Here is a 20,378-nt window from a genome sequence, read left to right on the forward strand (position 1 = left end):
TGCGGTGTTCTTTACTTCTCTGACGCTGGTCTGGGAGAGGAATCTGTCTTCACTTTCCGTATGGCCCATTGTTGTTTAGCCTGTCCAGTAAATGTGAGCATCACTGTTAAGCAAAACTATACTGTTGTTTCATTTATTCTTTAAATTGTCACGTTTGTGAGTGTCTGTATCGTGTTTCCTGTTTTATTTGGTAGTAGTCTGTTTTTCTCCCTCGTCATGTCTGGTTTTACTTCCTGTCTTGTGTTTCCTGCCTTTGTGATTGGCTGCCCAGCCCTGATGTGTTACACCTTGTGTCACCTGGTGTTCCCTGGTAGTTTCTTCCCTGTCATGTTTCTTGGTTATTCTCCGTTTGTGCCTGTCTGCCGGCCCTCTTGAGATCATCTATCTTGTAAGACTGGTGTTGGTTAATGAGTCACCTCTACTTTGCATTTGGGTCCAAGCCTCGCTATTCCTGACAAACCCTAACATTTATATTATTATATTAGTTATATTTTTCAATGTATTGATGTAATATGGATCTGTTATCCTGTACCAGAAACATTTTAACAGGAAGAAAATACTAGAAATAATTCTCTATGCTATGTGCAGTAAAAAACATATAGCCCAGCACCCGTAAGGCAAGACTACCAAACTTTTGCTATGCAGCGCCATAGTGACTGCTATGAAGCTACGGTATGATGGTGTATCGCTAAAACATAGGACAACCAAAGAAGAGTCATGACCAGAGTAATATATCATTACATGGCTACTCTGGATCAGAGGAAGGACATTTCCAAGACATAGCCGGACATCATGTGTATGTGTTCCTCACAATTAACATTTGGAAACTTGCATCTCTGCGAAGAAGATTTGAAGTGATGAAACGAGGATCTAGCTTCCATCTCTAAAGCGCTGTCAGCACCACGGACTGTTTGTTATGCCAGAAATCAGGTTCCTGCTCCGTTTGGGAGGACAGCTGATGAATGCTAATGTTCAGTCTATGGGGTGAGGAATGTCTTGTAGCACAGCAGTACACTCCCCACCCCTCTCATACAGCCTTTCAAGAATTCCTTGCTAGAAACTAAAACCCTTCCCACTGCCACGACCCAGGCGGCCACCGTCAAACAGTCTTTGTTTGAGTAAGGATTCCAGCAGAGGAGGGACTCACCCAAGCTAAATAACCAGGGGGATCTGGAGCTGTTTTCACAGCAAATCTAGTAGCACTGAGTAAAAATATCTGATTAAATCTTATCTAATGGTTAGAGGTAATGACCGGTGTCAGCACCGAAGCCTTGCCGCTGCGTTTCCATGGAAACTGCTCTCACATGGGTTCCATTAAATATGACAGCGACAGTAGCTTGTAAAATATGGCCAAAACTTTTATTTGACAATTTGCAGATGCACATTTGTACTGATAGTGCACACTGTTCTATCAGAGCTGAGTTTAGGGAACACTCTCGTCATAGATTTAACCATTTATTGCAACAAATGGAAATACATGTATGCTTGGCGCTGATTGCTCCGCTCCTTCTAAAGCTCCCTGGACAAGCCAAGCAGCATGCTAGGCTTAAACAGGGAGCAGCGTGCAGTGAATCAAAAGAAAGACGTTGAAGAACATTTTAAACTTTGAGTCATGTTAGGACTCTGAACTAGGAAGGTGGAGGCTGGGGTGGTGGACGCCAAGCTTTGGCCAGCAGCAGTGAGTGTAGCAGGGATCAGTGAGGAGGGAGTCCCATTTAAAAGAACCAGCTTGATGAGAGAATGGCTGTGATGGCTGTGTGTCTGAAAGGAATAATAATCCAATCAGCGGGCGTATGGCGTAGATGCATGAACTAACGCAAAGATTAATTTAGATTAAACCATGCTCACTGTATGACAAATACCTAGATGCAGTGTCCCGTCTGTGTAACCACGATCAAGTGGGTACGGCAAAATATGCTACAGTAGCATAGAAAATAGCGATATGGGGCACCAAATTTGATAGATGTACTGTTTGTAAGACAACAAATGAGACAAGAATTAAGTCAGCTAGCTAGGGCACCCCACGGTACCGCCACCTCAAACCACAACACTTATCAATATCACTTCCCCATCAGTCAGGCACAGGATCTGACCTAGTTACACTTGTGCTTTCTATAAACAGTCGTTGCTTCAGCCTTTTATTGCAGTTGCAACACTGGCAGTGGTAAGCGATTGTAAGAGCTAGTAAAAAATATAAAAACATTCAAACCGATGTGCTCATTGGCAACACACGGCTTGAGAAGCCGACATAAAGAAAGGTTAACGGGGTTGTGGCTCTCTAACCGTTTTAACGCACCGATCCTCTAAGAACGCTGACGCCGTTATCAATCCAGTATTGATTGGTCAGACGGCGTGCTTTTACACCGGTTGATCTCTGATCTCTAACAAGCTCCCAAGCAGGTTAGGTGTTCAGCATTAGTTGCCACGGCGATGTAACCCGATCCACCATCGTGATACACAAAACCCTGGGTTGAACCTGAAGTTACCTCGTTAACGCCAAACCTTGCTTTGTAGTACAGGCCTGGTCTGTAAAGTGTCTTGAGATAACTCTGTTATGATTGGACACTATAAATAAAATTGAATTGTATTACTTCATCAGGAGGAGAGTAGACATTCAGTAATCGACTGAAGCAACTCAAATTCATCAATTCAAAAAAAAAAGCTGCAGTTGCAAAGTATTTTCATTTTTCTTAATTGTATTCATTAGGACAGACCACTGTCAGCAAAGTTCATGCGTTGCTGCAGCTCCTGCTCATCCCCACACTCCTTCTCTGTGAGTGTCTGCATTGCAGTGCTGGCCTACCTCATGGTGTGAATGCACTCGGGCTCCTTAGTGAAGGCGTAGGCATAACCGCTGGACGTGGTGCCAAAGTCAATGGCAACCACCACCACGAAGGACGGCTCTGACGCTACCTGGTCTGTGTCGTTTTGCTGTACAGAGAAGAGTTTGACAGGGTTACATTCAAGATTTGTTTTTGTGCATATACCAAACAGCACAGGCACATAGGAATTCTTGTGCAGGCTCTTTGAGTCAAGTAAAAAAGATTATTAATGGAATTAATGGTAAAGAAAAGCACACCAACTAAGATAGAAAAAAGATTACATAAGGTAAATAAATGTTTGTTCTGTAAAATGTTTATTGAGGTAATAATCAAGTGAAAAGTAGGGTCATTATGTCATTGACTTCTATAGAAAGAGACTTTTTTTGTAGCCAGAGGAGGTGTCCCCTGCTGGAAATGAGATAGAATGAAGCTTTAAGGAGCTTCTGCCTTGGCTTCACATCCACTTCATGACACACAATAAAAGCACGGGGGTAGAGAGTAACGAGAAAATCCAGAAATGAGTCCATATGAGAATCAAGCCACCTGAGTATGTGAAGGAGACAGCGGGGTGATTCCAGGGTCTCCCATGCTCTTTGCTGGAGAAGGATTAGCCATCGCATCTGTGGAGGAAGACAGATATTCATGTCACAATCACACACTGTTCCTTTTTCATCTTGCATGTTCCATTATTCAGTTATTTGTTTGGATGCTTACTTATACTTTACTATGATAAGACAACATTTTCTTCTGGAACTTATGTTTGAAAAAGTATGGGTTGTTTTATGTCGATGACTAGTCAATTACGCGTTCACAAAATCAGGCGGGGAGAAAAGATTTAGTGTGTGTGTGTGTGTGTGTGTGTGTGTGTGTGTGTGTGTGCATTCTCTTGATTTTTTAATTAATGGTTTTGACACAAAATGTCAAAAAATAGTGGAAAGGGCATCATCATTTTTCTTTAAATTCCTTTTTTGACTGGACCATGAATCCCGAACCCACAAGATATTCAGTTTGCTCTCATTTATGACCAACTGAAACCAGGGAATATTGCCATTCTGAATAAATGAACCAATTATCATAACTAGTTTCTTAAAGCCGTTTCTGTTGATTGATTGATAAATGATTTGACGAATCATTCCAGCTCTAGTCCGGAGTGACTGGAGTAATCTAACCTTTGGGTTTAATCCTCCTGGAGACCAGAGGATCAACTCCTGAACCTTTGTTCCTATCAGAACAGCTATGTGGTGGCACCTAATTCTAACCATATAATTATCATTTCCAGCTTACCAGGAACAATTTAGCTAAAGCAGTGACAGAAATCAGTTCATGACTTTGAGCACACTGCTACAAACACACTTAGTAGAAATGCAAATGAAACAAAGCCAAACAAGTTGCTTCCACGGTTGATTGGTAAGTTGGCTAAAATGTTTTTGGTTTGATCCCTGCAGCTGCCAGGAGCCTTAACCATCAAACCGGCATGGTGACTGAGGAGGCTCGGAAACAGAGGCTCGGCCCAGCTGGGGGGCTGGAAATCCGGAAAGTCTCAGGCTGTAAATGTCTGAGAAGTGAAAAGATGGCTGCAGACTGACAACATTTACTCCATTCAACAAGCAGAAAACATCCGTTGCACCTGTCTTTAAAACACAATGACATTTCAATTGAATTGGAGATTGTCTCCCCATTTGCTACCATCATTTTCATTAGTCTGCCTTAATAGCCTTCACAGAAAGTGTTCTTTGAACGCACACAATAATAATACTCCCTCGACGTATTGTAAGTGTCTGGCAGAATCGTCTCACGACGGGACAGCACGTTATCCATCCTATTTTTCTGCCTCGCTCACCCTTTTCTCTTGTCCACCCCTACAGAGTGGATGAGTGGTCTGAAGACCCATAATACACTTTGCCAGGCAATTACGGTGCAGAATTACAGACCACCTGTGGCTACAATCCATCTAGCCACCATCCAGCCTGTCTCTACGCGGCGCCATCAGCCCACTCCCAAAACCACCTTTACAACCTTGAGTTTTTATTCCCAACAATTGCCATAAAATAAAATCTCAATTAAAGAAGTAAAGTGATTGCTCTCAAAGTAAGTAATATCTCAAGTGCTGTATTACTGAGGTATGGCTGAGGTGTTTTTTGTAATTGTGCTAACTCAATATGTTTACCTCCATGGAAAAAGACATTTCATTACAGAGATTGTCAACAGGCAGCATTGTAAGGCAACTGTTTATCTACTGCTTTTAATTCAATACAAAAAGGAATGGAAGATAAAGTCATAGCAATCAATAGTGTGTACAGCCACTTGTTAAAAGCTGTGTGTAAATCTTAAAATTATTGAACAATCCATAAAAATATAGTAGAATAAATCTGGTCCCTGCTTTGTTCTGCTCTAACTTGATGGGAATTTAAACCTGGCTTTTTTTTTGTTGAATCCTGAATCAGATCTGCTAGAAGGGTCAACGTAGTTAAGGTTAGACATGGAGAGTGGGGAGTGGTTGGGGTTAGGGTACGAATACCAGAGTAAGCCAATCAGAGGCAGAATTAGGCGCGCCACAAGGCACGTCTTTGACGTCAACGCTTGCGGATCCGATCGAGCATCTACCCTTTTCTGTCTGGGTAAAGGTGCAGACGAACCAAGTCGGCCATCGGTCCAGGTGAGCTTCCATCGCCCTAGTTTTCTCTGTGTGTCACGCACCGTCGCTACTCGTCGTCCCCTTAAACAGCGAGCAACTGTCTCTTTGTAGCACAGGGCTCTGTAGCCAATGTCACGTGACCATGGTCTCCTAGTTCTCATAGGATAGCATACGTTTTAGTGTGCATAACTTTTTGTACAATATCATACGAACCTGTTCATGAATGCATTACGCTGTGGCTGTATTCAGAACCACTACTGCATACTACAGACGGACACAGTATGTAGTACTTACTGCGTACTAAGTACGTCAGTAGTATGCATATCTACTTGTAATTCTTCTCTGCCTCTCTGCTATTTTGTAAAGACAAATATGTCTAAAATATGATAGCAGTATTTGAAACGATCTAATCCTCAACATTTTTGCAAGGTGACTGCATCACAGCACTGCTTAACCTAAACTACCCTTAACAGCATAGATGAGGGCATCCCGGGTCCTGTGCATGTTCCACACGTTGGACAGGCAGGAGTCAAATTAAACTGGAAATTTTGTATTTCTTTGAAAGCCTAACCCCTGAACTCAAGTTGATATTGTAGCGCTGACTGTGCAGCTGAAAAGGATGTGAAGACTCTTATTTTCTCTCTTCTCAGCAGGAGCATTGACTTCCTGTTGCCTCACATTCCACCCATTCCCCAAACGACTGTAGCTCAGAGGCCTGGGCCACGAGAGCATGTTAGTAAAATGATCAGGCACTTAACTAAAACAATCAATCAGTCTAAGTACAAGCGAAAACAGCTTCCTTGGAGTTTAAAAGGCTCACATCACTAAAGGTCAGTCTTCAATTTTCTGAGGACATTGTTGTGTCCTTTGATCTGTTGGACTAAGGTCACATTACCAAGGGTCTGCCTGATGAAAAGAGCAGCTAATCCAATACATGCTTTTAGCCTGCACCCAAGGGAGAAAGTATGTCACCAGCAACATTTTAGTAACCATTACCCAGACAGCAGGCGTCCCACCACCAGAACAGACTGCAGTCCGGTAAAAACCAGTGTACACCTTAGGACTTAAATGACAAATCCCCTCTCAATGTCAAATTTGATTATTTACCGTCTGTCTCCATTAAAATCTGCAAGTCTGAAGGTAGTTTCAAAAATGTCAGCAGGAGGATGTTTTTAAAATATGTCTGTATCTTGTTGTGTAGATCAATATTTATTTGAAGCACTGTACATTTGTTGCATTTCCTGTAACTGCTTCACAATAAAAGCCTCCTGCTAGGTTGCCAGGAGAAAGGTTTCGGTATTTACTGTGTACAATTATGCCGGAAACACACCGCACGCTGAATAGCTGCAAACAGCAGCAAAGCAGAGCTGTTTTCATTTTGGCGGCCATGTTATATGATCTGTCCGGCCACCCCGGCTGCGAGCTGGCGGCGAGCGGTCGGACCGCGCGCTGCAGCGATTGTTTCAGCGTCTCCTCTGTTTCTTCTGTGAGCCGTGGGCGAATCTGTCAAGCAAAGCCGGTAATCACATACGGAAAGGCCACAACGCAGCCAGATACTTTACATAATAAAACAAATTTCAAAATAAAACACCCAGGTTTATGGTGATTTTTGGTCTTCATTTCTCAGCCGAGAATCAGGATCAGGCACACTGAGAGAGTGTGACACACACAAACACACACACGCAACCAAACCCACACTGGGGGGGAGAGACAGAGAGAGAGAGAGACGTTCTGTAGAGTGGAGAAGAGAAGGATCGCTTTGTGACCGGCACAGAAGAATGCTTCCGTGTGCGGTGTGTTTCTGCTTTTACACAGTAAGTCAGTAGCATACAGGTGGCTTGCATACATTTGAAATGCTTATGGGGGTCGTATTTCAACAAGTTAGAATAGTAACATTTTTAATACTTTTCATATCTAGATCTAGCTCTTTGGGGGCCCCCAGGCAGTTGCCTCCAATGCCTTGATAAAGTCAGCTTTTGGTGTTTTTTCCCTTGAATTACTGAGACTTGGATATATGGCGCAACTTTGTCACTGGAGGCAAACTGCTCAGGACTCAAGGAAGCTCAGTACGAGATGAGCAGAGAGAGACGAGGAGCTGTGATGAGATCAGCGCTTCTCAAAAGCGATCAGCTTGTTCAGCACAGACACTGCTCTAGTCTAGTTAAAGATTCCAAATGTGCATAAATGTGTTAATAGAGACACAGAGAATCTTGGGTAATGTCGATAGACAATGGAAGCCTGTTTGAGAAGACAGTGGTGTCTAAGACTGTGATGAACACAGAGACCGATACAAAGCAAAGCACCGGCTGGTATCTACAATAGCAGAAGAAGAGCCTCATTAAATTCACTGCAGCAAACGGAGAGGCACAGACACAACACAATACACCATCAAAGAGCCACATTCATACGGGCCAGGGAAAAAAGGAGGTTGGGAAGAGAGTGTGTTGTTTCTTCTTGCCATGTGAGGTCTCATTCATTCATGCCATGCAGAGAGAGGTAGACACACACACACACACTCCTTTCTCCCCGCCAAACTGCATCCACTTGGCCATGAGCCCAGACACACAGTGCAGAGAAACAGCCTGACAACAGCCGCAGCCACTACACACACAGATACCAATCTGCATGTCACATCTACACACAGGTCTGCACAAACACACTTTAATAAACAATGAAATGGGTTTTTGAGGACAAATGACAACATATTTTTAGAATAAAGCTGCTAAGAGCTTGCAGATACTCAATACTTATATCTAATCATGTTTACGCGTTTGTTCTTTATTGTTGACATGGTATATAAACACCAGAGGGTACTCAAACCCATGCCAAAAGTACTGTGCCATACTAACAAAACTTTCTCACACTGGGGCTAGGCATTTTATTACATCTGTATCCTGAAAAGCTAGGCAAGATCATGACTGTTATGACATGAAAGGACAACCAACTTATCTTAGACTCCGAGGTGCTACATGTTAAGAAAGACCAACAGTTTGATTGAGGACTGCCTATCAGACTTTTGAATCATTCCTTTTCTCTCATACCAACTACCTTCAAATTTCCTTCACATAGACAGAGTGTTGGTCTAGTCTAGGTCTTTTCTTTAGTGAAAAAGGCGTTCAAAAGACCCAAAGTGGTGCGTCACTGCAACAAAACCACTCTGAGAGACGTCAGGCAGAAGGACAGAGCGAGTTCCTGGAGAGGGCAGAGCGTTTTGGTCACACTAAGGAAATGCTTTACAACTCTCTGCAGGACAATGGCTTTCCTTCCTGCCTGTCTGAAATGGAAAAGATGATAATAGCAAAAGCTTTGCTCGACAATCCCTGAAGACAGCTCTCCTGTCCCAAACTAGACAAAAACAGATCACTGCACATCATTATCTGCAGTCGTCTTTACCAACACACATGTAGAGTTGACTCATTTTTGGTATCGGTTTGTCCAGTGTTCTCTTATTGTATCACATACCTTCATGTCTCAGATCTGATTCTGCTGCCATGCTTTTCTTGGGGAATGTGCATATTTTAACAGTCTCTGAATTATTCAGCAGAGAGGATGTATTCCCTGCTAAGCAGTGCAGCTTCCCATTTTAAGGCTACATATGTGTCCAAGCTGAAAGGCAGATAACTAAAAAAAGCATTTACTATTTAATTCTGAATAATATCCACTAATAACTCATCAGGTTGCTGTTCTGTAATGTGCTGTGGACAGCAGATCAACAGATATCTACTACTGATATCCCAGAGGTATTGTACAGGCAGGGCTGTAGTCAGCACTGCCACACGCAGGAAGAATGGAAGGGTTAATGGATCTGCTTCACATTGCTGTGTATTAGTTAGACATGCATTTAGCTTTTTTTCTAACACAGAACAGAATCTGCAAGCTGAAAAGTCTGCATGTTTTCCCTGAGCATGGATTTATCCCATTGCCCAAAGAAATGTAGGTCGGAGGGACTGGATATTTTAAATTAGCTGTAGATAGTTTGTCTGCAAGAGTGTTAGCCCTGAGATGTCCAATCCCTTCACCAATACCTGAATCTATATTTGAGAGAAACAAATCTGTTGGCTGAAACATATATAACATAAGCAGGAGACTTTAGAGTAAAAAGTAAACGGTTTCTAAATTACCACAAATATATTTTTGGGCATTTCTGAACTGCAATGTGTTGTTACTTTTTGGCTTGACATACCAAAACCAATATATCTATGATAAGCTAATATTGGCCAAAAACATGAATTTATGGCAAAGCCTCTAGCTCTGAGATCGACTGGTGATCTGTCCAGATGTATTTTGCCCAAATTTCAGTACCCCTATGTAATGTTTATCAGGATACAATATGTATAGTCCCTTATTAGTCAAAATAAATTTAATAGAGTCAAGACCAAGCCATGACTAAAGTGTACACATCTCTGTTGTGATGTGTATGAACTGCTGTGTTTTATTCTCTGCTGGCTGCAGAAAGAACTGCCCTGCGGGGATAATGAAGCTTACGTGACTTGACAACACATCTATCTGATCTGTAGGAAGTCCAGCCCATTTCTGACCTCAGCACTCTGTAGGTTACTCCGGGATTCGCTCATGTAGCTTTTTAGCATAGCTTTCATATTCTGGGACAATATAAACATTTGCAGCTGTTATCCAGTCAACAGTTATCTACTTTCTGTAATGATTAAAATTGAAGGAATCCACAGACTATGCTCTTCTACTCTGCAGGCTATGTCAGGGGAAATCTGCAAAACTATTGGCCTTATTGTTTTTGCCACGGGTAAATCATTTTTCAGTCTTGGCAGACAGTAGACATCTGTGAGATTACAAAAATACCGTAAAGGTGAAACCCGAGTACCTTACTCTTGGTCACCTTGGCCATTAGCCTGATGAAGAGTCAGTCAATAATCCAGTATTTGGACTTTTGTCTTTCACTTTATCAGAGTAAGATATACATTAGTGACATAAAAAATGGGGCGTTAGGAACTAAAGACAAATGATTCAGTGGCATGTGGAAAAGCTGCAACGCAGCAATGAGAATGCACAAATTAGATGTTTTTTTACTTTGATGCAAACATTTGCTTTACATATTTGACATGCCACAGCAACATATGAAACCCTTTACCCTCTCACAGAGGACGCAGCATGTTGCTTTTGAACTCTCGGTGCCTAAGGGGCACATCTTAAAATCTAAACATGTATAGTTTTTAATAAGAAAGTGTTTAAATGAATCCACAGAAGAAGAGACTTGTCCACTTGTGCAGAGAGAATATTTAGATTTGATCACAGTACAGACTTATTAACGTTGTTTTCGTTTTACAAATAAGTGGCGTTTCCTCCCTCCCTCTTTGCCAGCTCCTATCTGATGGCCTGTGAGTAGCACCTCCCCCATCCTGTTCCTCCCTCCACAGATCACCATCTCCTCCCCCAGTTGGCTCATGTCTGAGACATGACACAATGCTGAAAACAGCCTGTTCCCATTTCGCCTCCACAGACTGAACCACGGCCTAGCATTTGATTAGGTCCACCACGTCCTATTATCTTTTATATGAAAGCATACTAGGTCAGGGGTGTCAAACTCAACTTCACTAAGGGCCACAATGGAAATGAGAATCACATCAAGGGCCACACATGTAGAGTTCAAAAGCATAGGTGGTGTTATGGTGTTTTTTTAATGTAATTGTATATTTATGATTTTATGCTCAAATTTTCATGAAGTTACCAAAAGCCTCTCAAAGCTCATTACATCTTTTCTGACATACTGCAGTTTAGAAAAGCAGGAAGCAGGTACCTCTCTCCACACTACATTATGGGATGGGAGAAAAACATGCTCTGGTTTATTGGCATTTCATTTAATTTCAATTTCAAATTTATTTATAGTATCAATTCATAACAAGAGTTATAATTATCTATAATTTACAGATAGAGAAGGTCTAGACTGCTTTATAATTTACAGATAGAGTAGGTCTTGACCACACTGTAGTAGTTCCCTCCAGAGCAAGCAACAATGACGAGGAAAAACTCCCTTTAGGAAGAAACCTGGGACAGACCCAGGCTCTTGGTAGGCGGTGTCTGACAGGCCGGTTGGGGTTGAAATGAAGTGAATGAATGGAATTTAACCAATCACAATCGTGTTGGGGGTGCAAAACTGCAAAAATTGACTTGGGACAAAATTTGTACGTTCAGAAGTAGTTTTAGTCGTCAACAGAAAACTCAGATTGGACAGATAGTCTAGCTAGCTGTCTGGATTTACCCTGCAGAGATCTGAGGACCAGGTAACCATAGTCCTCAGATTGGACAGATAGTCTAGCTAGCTGTCTGGATTTACCCTGCAGAGATCTGAGGACCAGGTAACCATAGTCCTCAGATTGGACAGATAGTCTAGCTAGCTGTCTGGATTTACCCTGCAGAGATCTGAGGACCAGGTAACCATAGTCCTCAGATTGGACAGATAGTCTAGCTAGCTGTCTGGATTTACCCTGCAGAGATCTGAGGACCAGGTAACCATAGTCCTCAGATTGGACAGATAGTCTAGCTAGCTGTCTGGGTTTACCCTGCAGAGATCTGAGGACCAGGTAACCATAGTCCTCAGATTGGACAGATAGTCTAGCTAGCTGTCTGGATTTACCCTGCAGAGATCTGAGGACCAGGTAACCATAGTCCTCAGAAATCATCTGCAGGTTAGAGCGCCAACACAGAGACAGAGGAAGGAGATATCTGGCCAAAAATGTGGGACATCCCACATGGGAACTTCTGGCGGCTACGGAGCTATCCTGTAGAGAAAACACTGTCTATATATACTAATGTGAGAGTAACAACTGACATTTCTAAACACATGCCTAAATGCAAACAGAAATGATGTTTATTTGCATATAGAGCAGGGAAGTGAGATCTGATCACAAGTGGTTACTCAGGACAGATTTTAAAACCAGGTGGGAACTGGTTTTAACGGCATTATTTGTCATGTTGCCTTAGTCTTTGTTTAATCTCCAATCAGAGCCTAAACAAACGTGTCTGACTACGTCCAGATGTGACTGAAAATGGGATGAGCTGATCTAGAAGGTAATTGCTAGGGTGTTAAATCACCCAGCCCCCTCAACACCCACCACCAACAAAACCCCTGTCTGCCCCCCCCCCCCCCCCCCTACACACACACACAATTCACAGACAGATGTCAACAACATGCAGAAGCCACTTCATTTACCAAACAGTTATGTAAATGAAGTACCTTTTGGTTTTCTATCCAGCTGAGAGCTTTGACTCTTTTCAGTTGACTTATTACAAGTGCATCAAATGAACATGTGGAAATATGCAGAGACACTCGGCTAAACAGGCACAGAACCCCATCCACTTTCTGCTTCACAATTCGGATCAACTAAATAGAACTTTTCAGCAACACGACAATTTATAACATTGGTTCCATCTCCAACCCATCAATGGCTTTAATAATGCTAATATCATCTTGACTGTTCTTCAGAGGGCTCTGGTAAAATAAAGCACAGGGTCATCTGGTAAATAAGGTGAAGCTGGACCAAAGTTTGCTGCAACACATAGCAACGTAGTCCGTAACACTCTGGATTGGCCGATCTAATACATGCAAACGTTCCTGGTAGACCACTTAGTAATCTGAACGACGTACTGTTTACCTCCCAACTATTAACACACATGAATAAAACAATTGTCAACATGTTAACTTTCCTAAACTGTAAAATCCTGTCTCAGCGTTCTATAAACCTCTATGCGGTGCTAATCTTCTGATAAACCTCCAACCTCTTGGATCTATTATTCAAACCAGCTTTCCTGGTCCATATTTCATCTTCTCACAGGTGCTTGAAGCACCACTCATGTTAATGCACTGAGTGGTAACATGAATATGAATTGTGTGGAGCCATGGATAACAAACTCATCATCCAGATCTTGGATGCAGGGAGACCTGTGATTGGAGGATTTGTTCTACAGGGATTATATGAATGTTCGGCACAAAAAACGTGGAATTCCAGCAATTTGGAAAAATAATATCAGAAAATCAATGCACTTTTCTGTATCATTTTAAAGTTAAAAACATAATTATGCAATGACAAATGGGACATGAAACTAAACCCAAGATTCCCTCGTCACATGGTGAACACCTTGGCACACAGGCCCACAACTGTCTAGTAGCGCTGCAACCAACAATTATTTTCATAGTCGATAAATCTGTTGATTATTTTCTTCATTAATTGATTAGTTGTTTGATCTACAAAAATGTCTAAACATGGTGAAAACTGTGGATCAGTGTTTCCCAAAGCCCAAAATGTTGCCTCAAACGTCTTGTTTGGTCGAAAACTCACATTCAGTTTACTGTCACAGAGGAGAGAGGAAACTAGAAAATATTCCCATTTTAGAAGCTGGAATCAGAGAAATCTTTTATTTTAATAAAACAACAGATTAATCGATAATCAAAATAGTTGCCGATTAATTTAATAGTTGACAACTAATTGATTAATCAACCTCTAATGTCCACCTTTAAAAAAAAGGGAACATTTGAGTTATGGTACCAGCCCATCCCCTCCTCCCATCCCCCTGGGTCTCCTTTGGTGCCTCTTGTAGAGGTCTTCTTCCTGATGTTGACATACTCCAGCATTCTGCCTTGATTTTGAAATAAAGTATACATAGTTTTTACAGTCTGCAGTTTCAGCACTGCTGTATTTTGGTGTGTGTAGATCCATTTTTTTAAATGCCTGATACATTGAACCAGCACACAGGATAAAACACTTGATTAACCAATAATTAGCTTGTGTTGAGAAATCTTTATGGTCTAGGTGATCAGCTGAGTTCCAATTGATGTCAATTTGCCGTGTTTTCCTCGCTGCACTGCTCCATACTGCAGTCCCCAGAGGGATCAGAAGATCTATCAATAATCTGAGGACTAGTGACGTTAAGGGGGAAATGCTTTGTCAGGAGCCAAACATTACACTGTACTGAGACCAGGGCTAAGATGAGACAATCTTTGGAAACTAAAGAATTTAGGAGCTCAGCTTTCCCTGGCTTGGATGGCTATTCATTTTAAGCAGATCGTATGCTTAGTCACTGGACAGTTGTCTAAAACGCAGATATGGTAATTTGACTCTGCCTTCAGTGCAGATAGCAGAAAGACAAAAGACATGACTCAGCAGAGTCACATCTAACTCTGACCTCCCACTCATGGATGATCATAAGATTAACATCTGGAATGTCACATCTCTTTGCACGAGTTGTATAAGTGATTATATTTTCTCTTGCTTTTATAAAGAGATATTAAACAGTTAAAGCCTCTGTCCTCCTGTGTGGGCCTTTACAAAATGACCCTGATTGATCTCCATCACTCTGACAGATTGTCCAATACCTTTTCTATTTTGCCAATCTCTAGTATCTCTAATCTCTAATCATTCGTGCAAACCTGCTCTGGTTTATTGACATTTTTTTAAACCAATCACAAATGTCTTCGGCGGCACCGTGACTCTGGACGGAGCCATGGTGCCGCTGCTAAATAGTCTCAGGAAGGAAGTTGTTTTAATGGAACATGTGTACGTTCAGAAGTAGTTTTAGTCGTCAACAGAGACTCAGATTGGACAGATAGTCTAGCTAGCTGTCTGGATTTACCCTGCAGAGACCTGAGGACCAGGTAACCATAGTCCTCAGATTGGACAGATAGTCTAGCTAGCTGTCTGGATTTACCCTGCAGAGACCTGAGGACCTGGTAACCATAGTCCTCAGATTGGACAGATAGTCTAGCTAGCTGTCTGGATTTACCCTGCAGAGATCTGAGGACCAGGTAACCATAGTCCTCAGATTGGACAGATAGTCTAGCTAGCTGTCTGGATTTACCCCGCAGAGATCTGAGGACCAGGTAACCATAGTCCTCAGATTAGACAGATAGTCTAGCTAGCTGTCTGGATTTACCCTGCAGAGATCTGAGGACCAGGTAACCATAGTCCTCAGATTGGACAGATAGTCTAGCTAGCTGTCTGGATTTACCCTGCAGAGATCTGAGGACCAGGTAACCATAGTCCTCAGATTGGACAGATAGTCTAGCTAGCTATCTGGATTTACCCTGCAGAGATCTAAGAACCAGGTAACCAGAGTCCTCAGAAATCCACCAGAGGTTAGAACGCCAACACAGAGACAGAGGACGGGGACGGACACCCAGCCAAAATGAGGGACATCTGGCGGATTTTCCGGCGGCACCGGAGCAGCACGGTGGCTCAGTGGTTAGCACTTCTGGCACTGGTCCGGGCATGGCCTGTCTGGAGTTGGCATGTTCTCCCGGTGTCTGCGTGGGGTTCCTCTGGGTACTCTGGGTTCCTCCCATCATAAAGACATGCATGCTGGGTAACTAGGACTAAGGCTTTAGCCAACTGACTAACACTGGCGCATTTACAGAAATGTTGATTATTGCATTGTCATAATCAAATAAATCAATGTTAATCTTAATCCCGGAAGTGGAACATTGACTGACCAATGACTATCGACAGCACTGCCAGCGAGCTCTGAAAGTAGCTGACCTTTGACCTACTGTAACCTACAGACTACAGCCATCTGGTTCAGTGGACAACCCTTTAAAGTCTTTTTTCTGTGCAATATATCACAATATTCAACAACGTTACCGCATATCGCATATTTTTCTCATATCGTGCAGCCCTAGTATGAACCATTCACAATTCTACGAAGGGTAACTACTGTGGCAATAAATTCCTTTCTGATTCTAATTCTGATACTGTGTGTATTATTTGATGAATGTTGGCTGTTGAATTAATGTTGTTGATTTTTGGGTTATGTAGAATGTGTGCAATATAGCTTCTTTTAAGCAGAGCTGGGAGGGACACTCGCAATTTTGTTGTATTCATTACAGTAATAATGACAATAAAGGCTTCTCATCTTATCTTTATCCTGAGTCTGAACTGGCCCTCAGAATGTTAAGCCAGCGTATAAATATGGAGAAATCCTGAACACAGGGCTCTTTTATCCTCCTAGTGCTGCTGTGAAAATACAAGACAAACACTAATCAAGTTGTTGACTGCACAAGTAAATGATATTAGACACAGAAACTATACTGGCTTTAGAGATGTTCCACCTAATGGGATCAGTCAAGCTCAGGGTCACGCCCATATGTGACATCTGGCTGTGAGTGTTGTCATTTATGTGCAAGTCAATGCAGCTGGCTTTCACTGCAGGGAGTGTGGCTACAGTGGGGGATCAGCAGAGTGATGCTGCATTCATGCTGCATGGGAATAATCCCAATCACTCCAAGAAATTGCATCATGCAAGAGTTTTAACTCTTACGAAGGTGTAAAGGAAGAGGGTTAAAGAAAAGACAGAGGCAGGACCAAACTACAAAACATTTATGGAAAAAACTTCATCTATAGTTTAGACTGGTTTTAAAAAGTCCCTAAGCAATTATCTTCAGACTATATAGGGTGCTACAAGTTTCAACTTATTTGATCACACCTACACACACATACTGCACGCATGGCACCTGCAGTGTGATAGTGTCTTACACCATGTATAAAGCCCTGCCTGCACAACTCCGTGATAATAACATCCAGGTGACAGCGTGTCCTTGTGGCTGACAAACAGGGCTGGGTACTCAATACTTTTTAGGCACAGACCGAATTGCCTCCTTAATATCGAATATGGAAAAATGCCTCGTCATTCAATACCTAAGGAGGACATCTTAAAACTCCAATAAGCACACAACATGCTTCCACCAAGATCTAGTGTTGTCTGAGATTGGTTGTCTAAGGTTACAACATGCCGGGAAAATCTCTACGTAATGCATTACTCGTGTAGTAGGAGCTGAAATATAACCGGTATCCAAAACACGGTTATGGTACCGGTACCCAACCGGGGTTCATTAGGGAGATATATATGCCAAACGGGAAAGGAAGGGATTTTTTTCTAACCAATTCTATTACGGCAGCAGTCGTTAACAGTGTTCTAATCTGGACGTCTGATCTGCCACTAGATGTCCAATCAGGCTAAAGTCGTGCTTCAAATGGCCCCGCCCCTTTTGGGGCAATTTCAGTCAGGTTGCAAATCTCCCCAGAAGTCTCTCATAGACTCTTACATAAAAAATGTTTTTCAAATATCAGAGCTTTCAATACAGTCCCTAAGGGCTTGTACTTACACTCTTTCATCATACGTAAAGAGAAAAGAGTGTGTCGCAGCGTCAAATACACTCACGTACTATTGTCAAGATGGCAAGCGTGCAGTTCAAATTACACACAGAGCAAGTATTACGTAAAGTCAACTTTGGAATTAACGTTTTATATCGAGCCCGCAATTGCTTTACGTGCAGTGTTCGTATAAATCTCGCCTCTCAACTTATACTTCCAATTATGGACTATTGTGATGTTGTATATCAAAATGCATCTAACTCAGGGTGGCCGGATGGCTCAGTTGGTGGAGCGGGTGCCCATAAATGGCGGGCCCGGGTTTGACTCCGACCTGCGGCCCTTTGCTGCATGTCATTTCCCCCCCCCTCTCCCCTTTCATATCTTCAACTGTCCTGTCAAAATTAAAGGCTGAAAAAGTAATATTTAAATGTATTTATTTCAATTATCCTCCTTATTTAAAACAGTACCTTGTACCTTATGCATCTAACTATGAAGTTTGGCACTCTACTCAATACTCCATTTCTCTGGAAAAAAAAACAAATGGCAAAAGAGCTTTTAAGTTTCATATTGGAATAATTAGCAGATTGGAATAATCTATCTGTGGAAATAAGAATATCTTGCTTTATTTAGACATGCCCTGTCTGCTCACTTTAAGATAAACTGCCACTGTTATTAAAGATTTATGTAATCCTTACATCTACTGTCCATACCTAATGTTTACATTTGGCTGTAGTTAGAAAGTCACTCATACTTTACTGTATACTTATTGACTTATTATTGGCCATCTTGGCCTATTGCTGGTTGTAATGTTTTGAAGAACATATGCAGGTGTTGTTGTTTTGTGTACATTTTTTACGTCTCTGTTGTTATGTAATTATTGTGTTATATGTTGGGACCCCTCAAAAACGAGATGATGCATCTCAATGGGTTTATCCTAATAATAATCAAATTTAAACACTAATGATTATCAGAAAAATTGTCAAATAATGTTTCCAGGAGCCGCCACTGAGTTCAAGTTACACAAAAGTAAAGTGGTATGTAGCTCTCATCCCTGCAGGACATCAGGGTGCATTCTCCCCCCTCATTCTCTGCTATTACATAACACTGGAGCGCTGCCAAGCCCCCGGAAAGGTTAGTCCTCAAATGTGTCTTCAGAGGAAAGAACTTCAAACCAACCTTACTCCAGTTCCTTTTTTCCTAATTGAAAGCTTGTTGCTTAAACCTCAAACAGACGTATCAGAAACGGACGCCCCTGATCCCTGCTCACTACCAGGGCGGGGGTGGATGTGGACTCATGGAGGAACCAGTTTTTACAGTCTATGGGAGAAAAGTAGAATTTAAAAATAGTGTTACCAAACGCTGCTTGGTGCACTGAGTGCCTGCTGAATCTTACCATATGAGTTTTTGCAATGGATCTTACATAATGATTATGAATTACTATAGGTGTGTGCTTTCAGGCAGAAAATGAGAGAAATTCTGATGAAGTTCGCCTGAAGAATGAAGAGAGTGCCATCACGTCAAACTTATCTTCTAAATGTCCATCGAGCAGACTAAACATGTTGGACTTGTAAAACCATTTCTGACACTGATTTTGAACCCACCTCAGTGTAGGCTACCGTGTCCGGACCCAGCATGGTCCCACACACAGCCCAGTCTGGGCGGGGGGGGGGGGGTGAACACTGCGTTACCTGAGAACGTGCTGCAGACTATTTTGCTGCATTGAGTCACAACTCCGGTGGGACGGGTCATGTGACCAAACTCTGCACCGTTATGAAGAACCAAACTGGGCTGCATCTGTTCTCCAGCACCCCCTGAACCCCCGAGCTCAGCCTCGCAGTCGAAACCCACCCCGAGAGCAGAGGAATAACCGTGTAATATCGCCATGTTTCCCTGTGCCGGCCATTAGCCAGCCTCCTGCATGCTCCACTGCGGCTGCCCTTGGGAAGCCTAGTCCGTGCTCCATCGCTCACATAGCGGGGAGGTGTCATCCAGACTTCTTGGAAAACACCGCAATTCCACCATTTCCTGTCTTAACAACCTTTCCTGACCTCAGAAACCCCCTGAATGCATGTGAACGTGTCCCAGAGACAGACGAGCACACCGAAGCACATAGTGCTACTGTACCGTTATGACTGCTATCAGGGATGGTAGAAACCTACAGAACATTAGCTTATTTGCTAGTATTATAGAGTGTTTACCTGTTATTATCTTCTCTGCCGCCGTTTCTTTTGCAGTCATCATTTCCCGCAGTTTCCCCTCCTCCCGAGCCTTCTCACCAATACAGCCACACCAAGCAATTTTCCTGCTTTACTGTACCGGGGCGAAGGAGAAAAACTTCCAGAAAGCAGCCTCCGCGCGGCTAATTCGATGTAGCCTTCACTTCCACCTCGCCTCGCCGCCTCGGGTCTACGTGATGGGCCGTTAAAAAAAAAAGAAGGAAAAAAAAAAGCACATGGAGCAGATTTGGGTTCTGGAGGATTTTGAAGCAGGGGGGTGGGGGGCAGTGAGACTTCGCAGAGAGGATGTTGGAGCCCGGACTGCCGCTGCTTCAGCTCTGTCCGCCCCTCCCACCACATGCACGGCTGTCCGGGCCAGGAATCCTGCTGCTGCCCCCCCCCCCAGCCTAGATGCTGAGCCTCCACCAGCCACACATCAGACCAACTTCATCAATACATAGAAACAAGAGGATTTCCAACCTGAAGATTAAGATAAAATCACACCAGAGAGACCAAATCTTTTCATGTATTATTAAGTCAATATTGTTTGTTTGTAATACTGGTTTAATCAGTTTGTCTGTATGCAACTGAT

The 20,378-nt window shown here is 42.6% G+C and overlaps 1 protein-coding gene across 6 annotated transcripts in view; it reads right to left on the minus strand.

Annotated features, from left to right (window-relative positions):
- Positions 1–20,163, minus strand: part of hspa12a (heat shock protein 12A) — a 44,223-nt gene extending 24,060 nt beyond the window's left edge. For all 6 annotated transcript variants that reach the window (XR_004335980.1, XM_032541989.1, XM_032541987.1 and 3 more), the window contains exons 1-3: positions 19,769–20,163; positions 3,366–3,442; positions 2,804–2,931 (exon numbers count right to left, since the gene is read on the minus strand). Coding sequence is in view for 5 of the 6 variants with exons in the window: in XM_032541989.1 (XP_032397880.1) it covers positions 2,804–2,931; positions 3,366–3,442; positions 19,769–19,811 (248 nt within the window). In the remaining variant the exon portion in view is untranslated. The remainder of the gene's footprint in view (positions 1–2,803; positions 2,932–3,365; positions 3,443–19,768) is intronic.
- Positions 20,164–20,378: the final 215 nt, after the last annotated feature.

The sequence above is a fragment of the Etheostoma spectabile genome, chromosome 17 (assembly GCF_008692095.1).
Source record: "Etheostoma spectabile isolate EspeVRDwgs_2016 chromosome 17, UIUC_Espe_1.0, whole genome shotgun sequence".
Classification (NCBI taxonomy): Eukaryota; Metazoa; Chordata; class Actinopteri; order Perciformes; family Percidae; genus Etheostoma; species Etheostoma spectabile.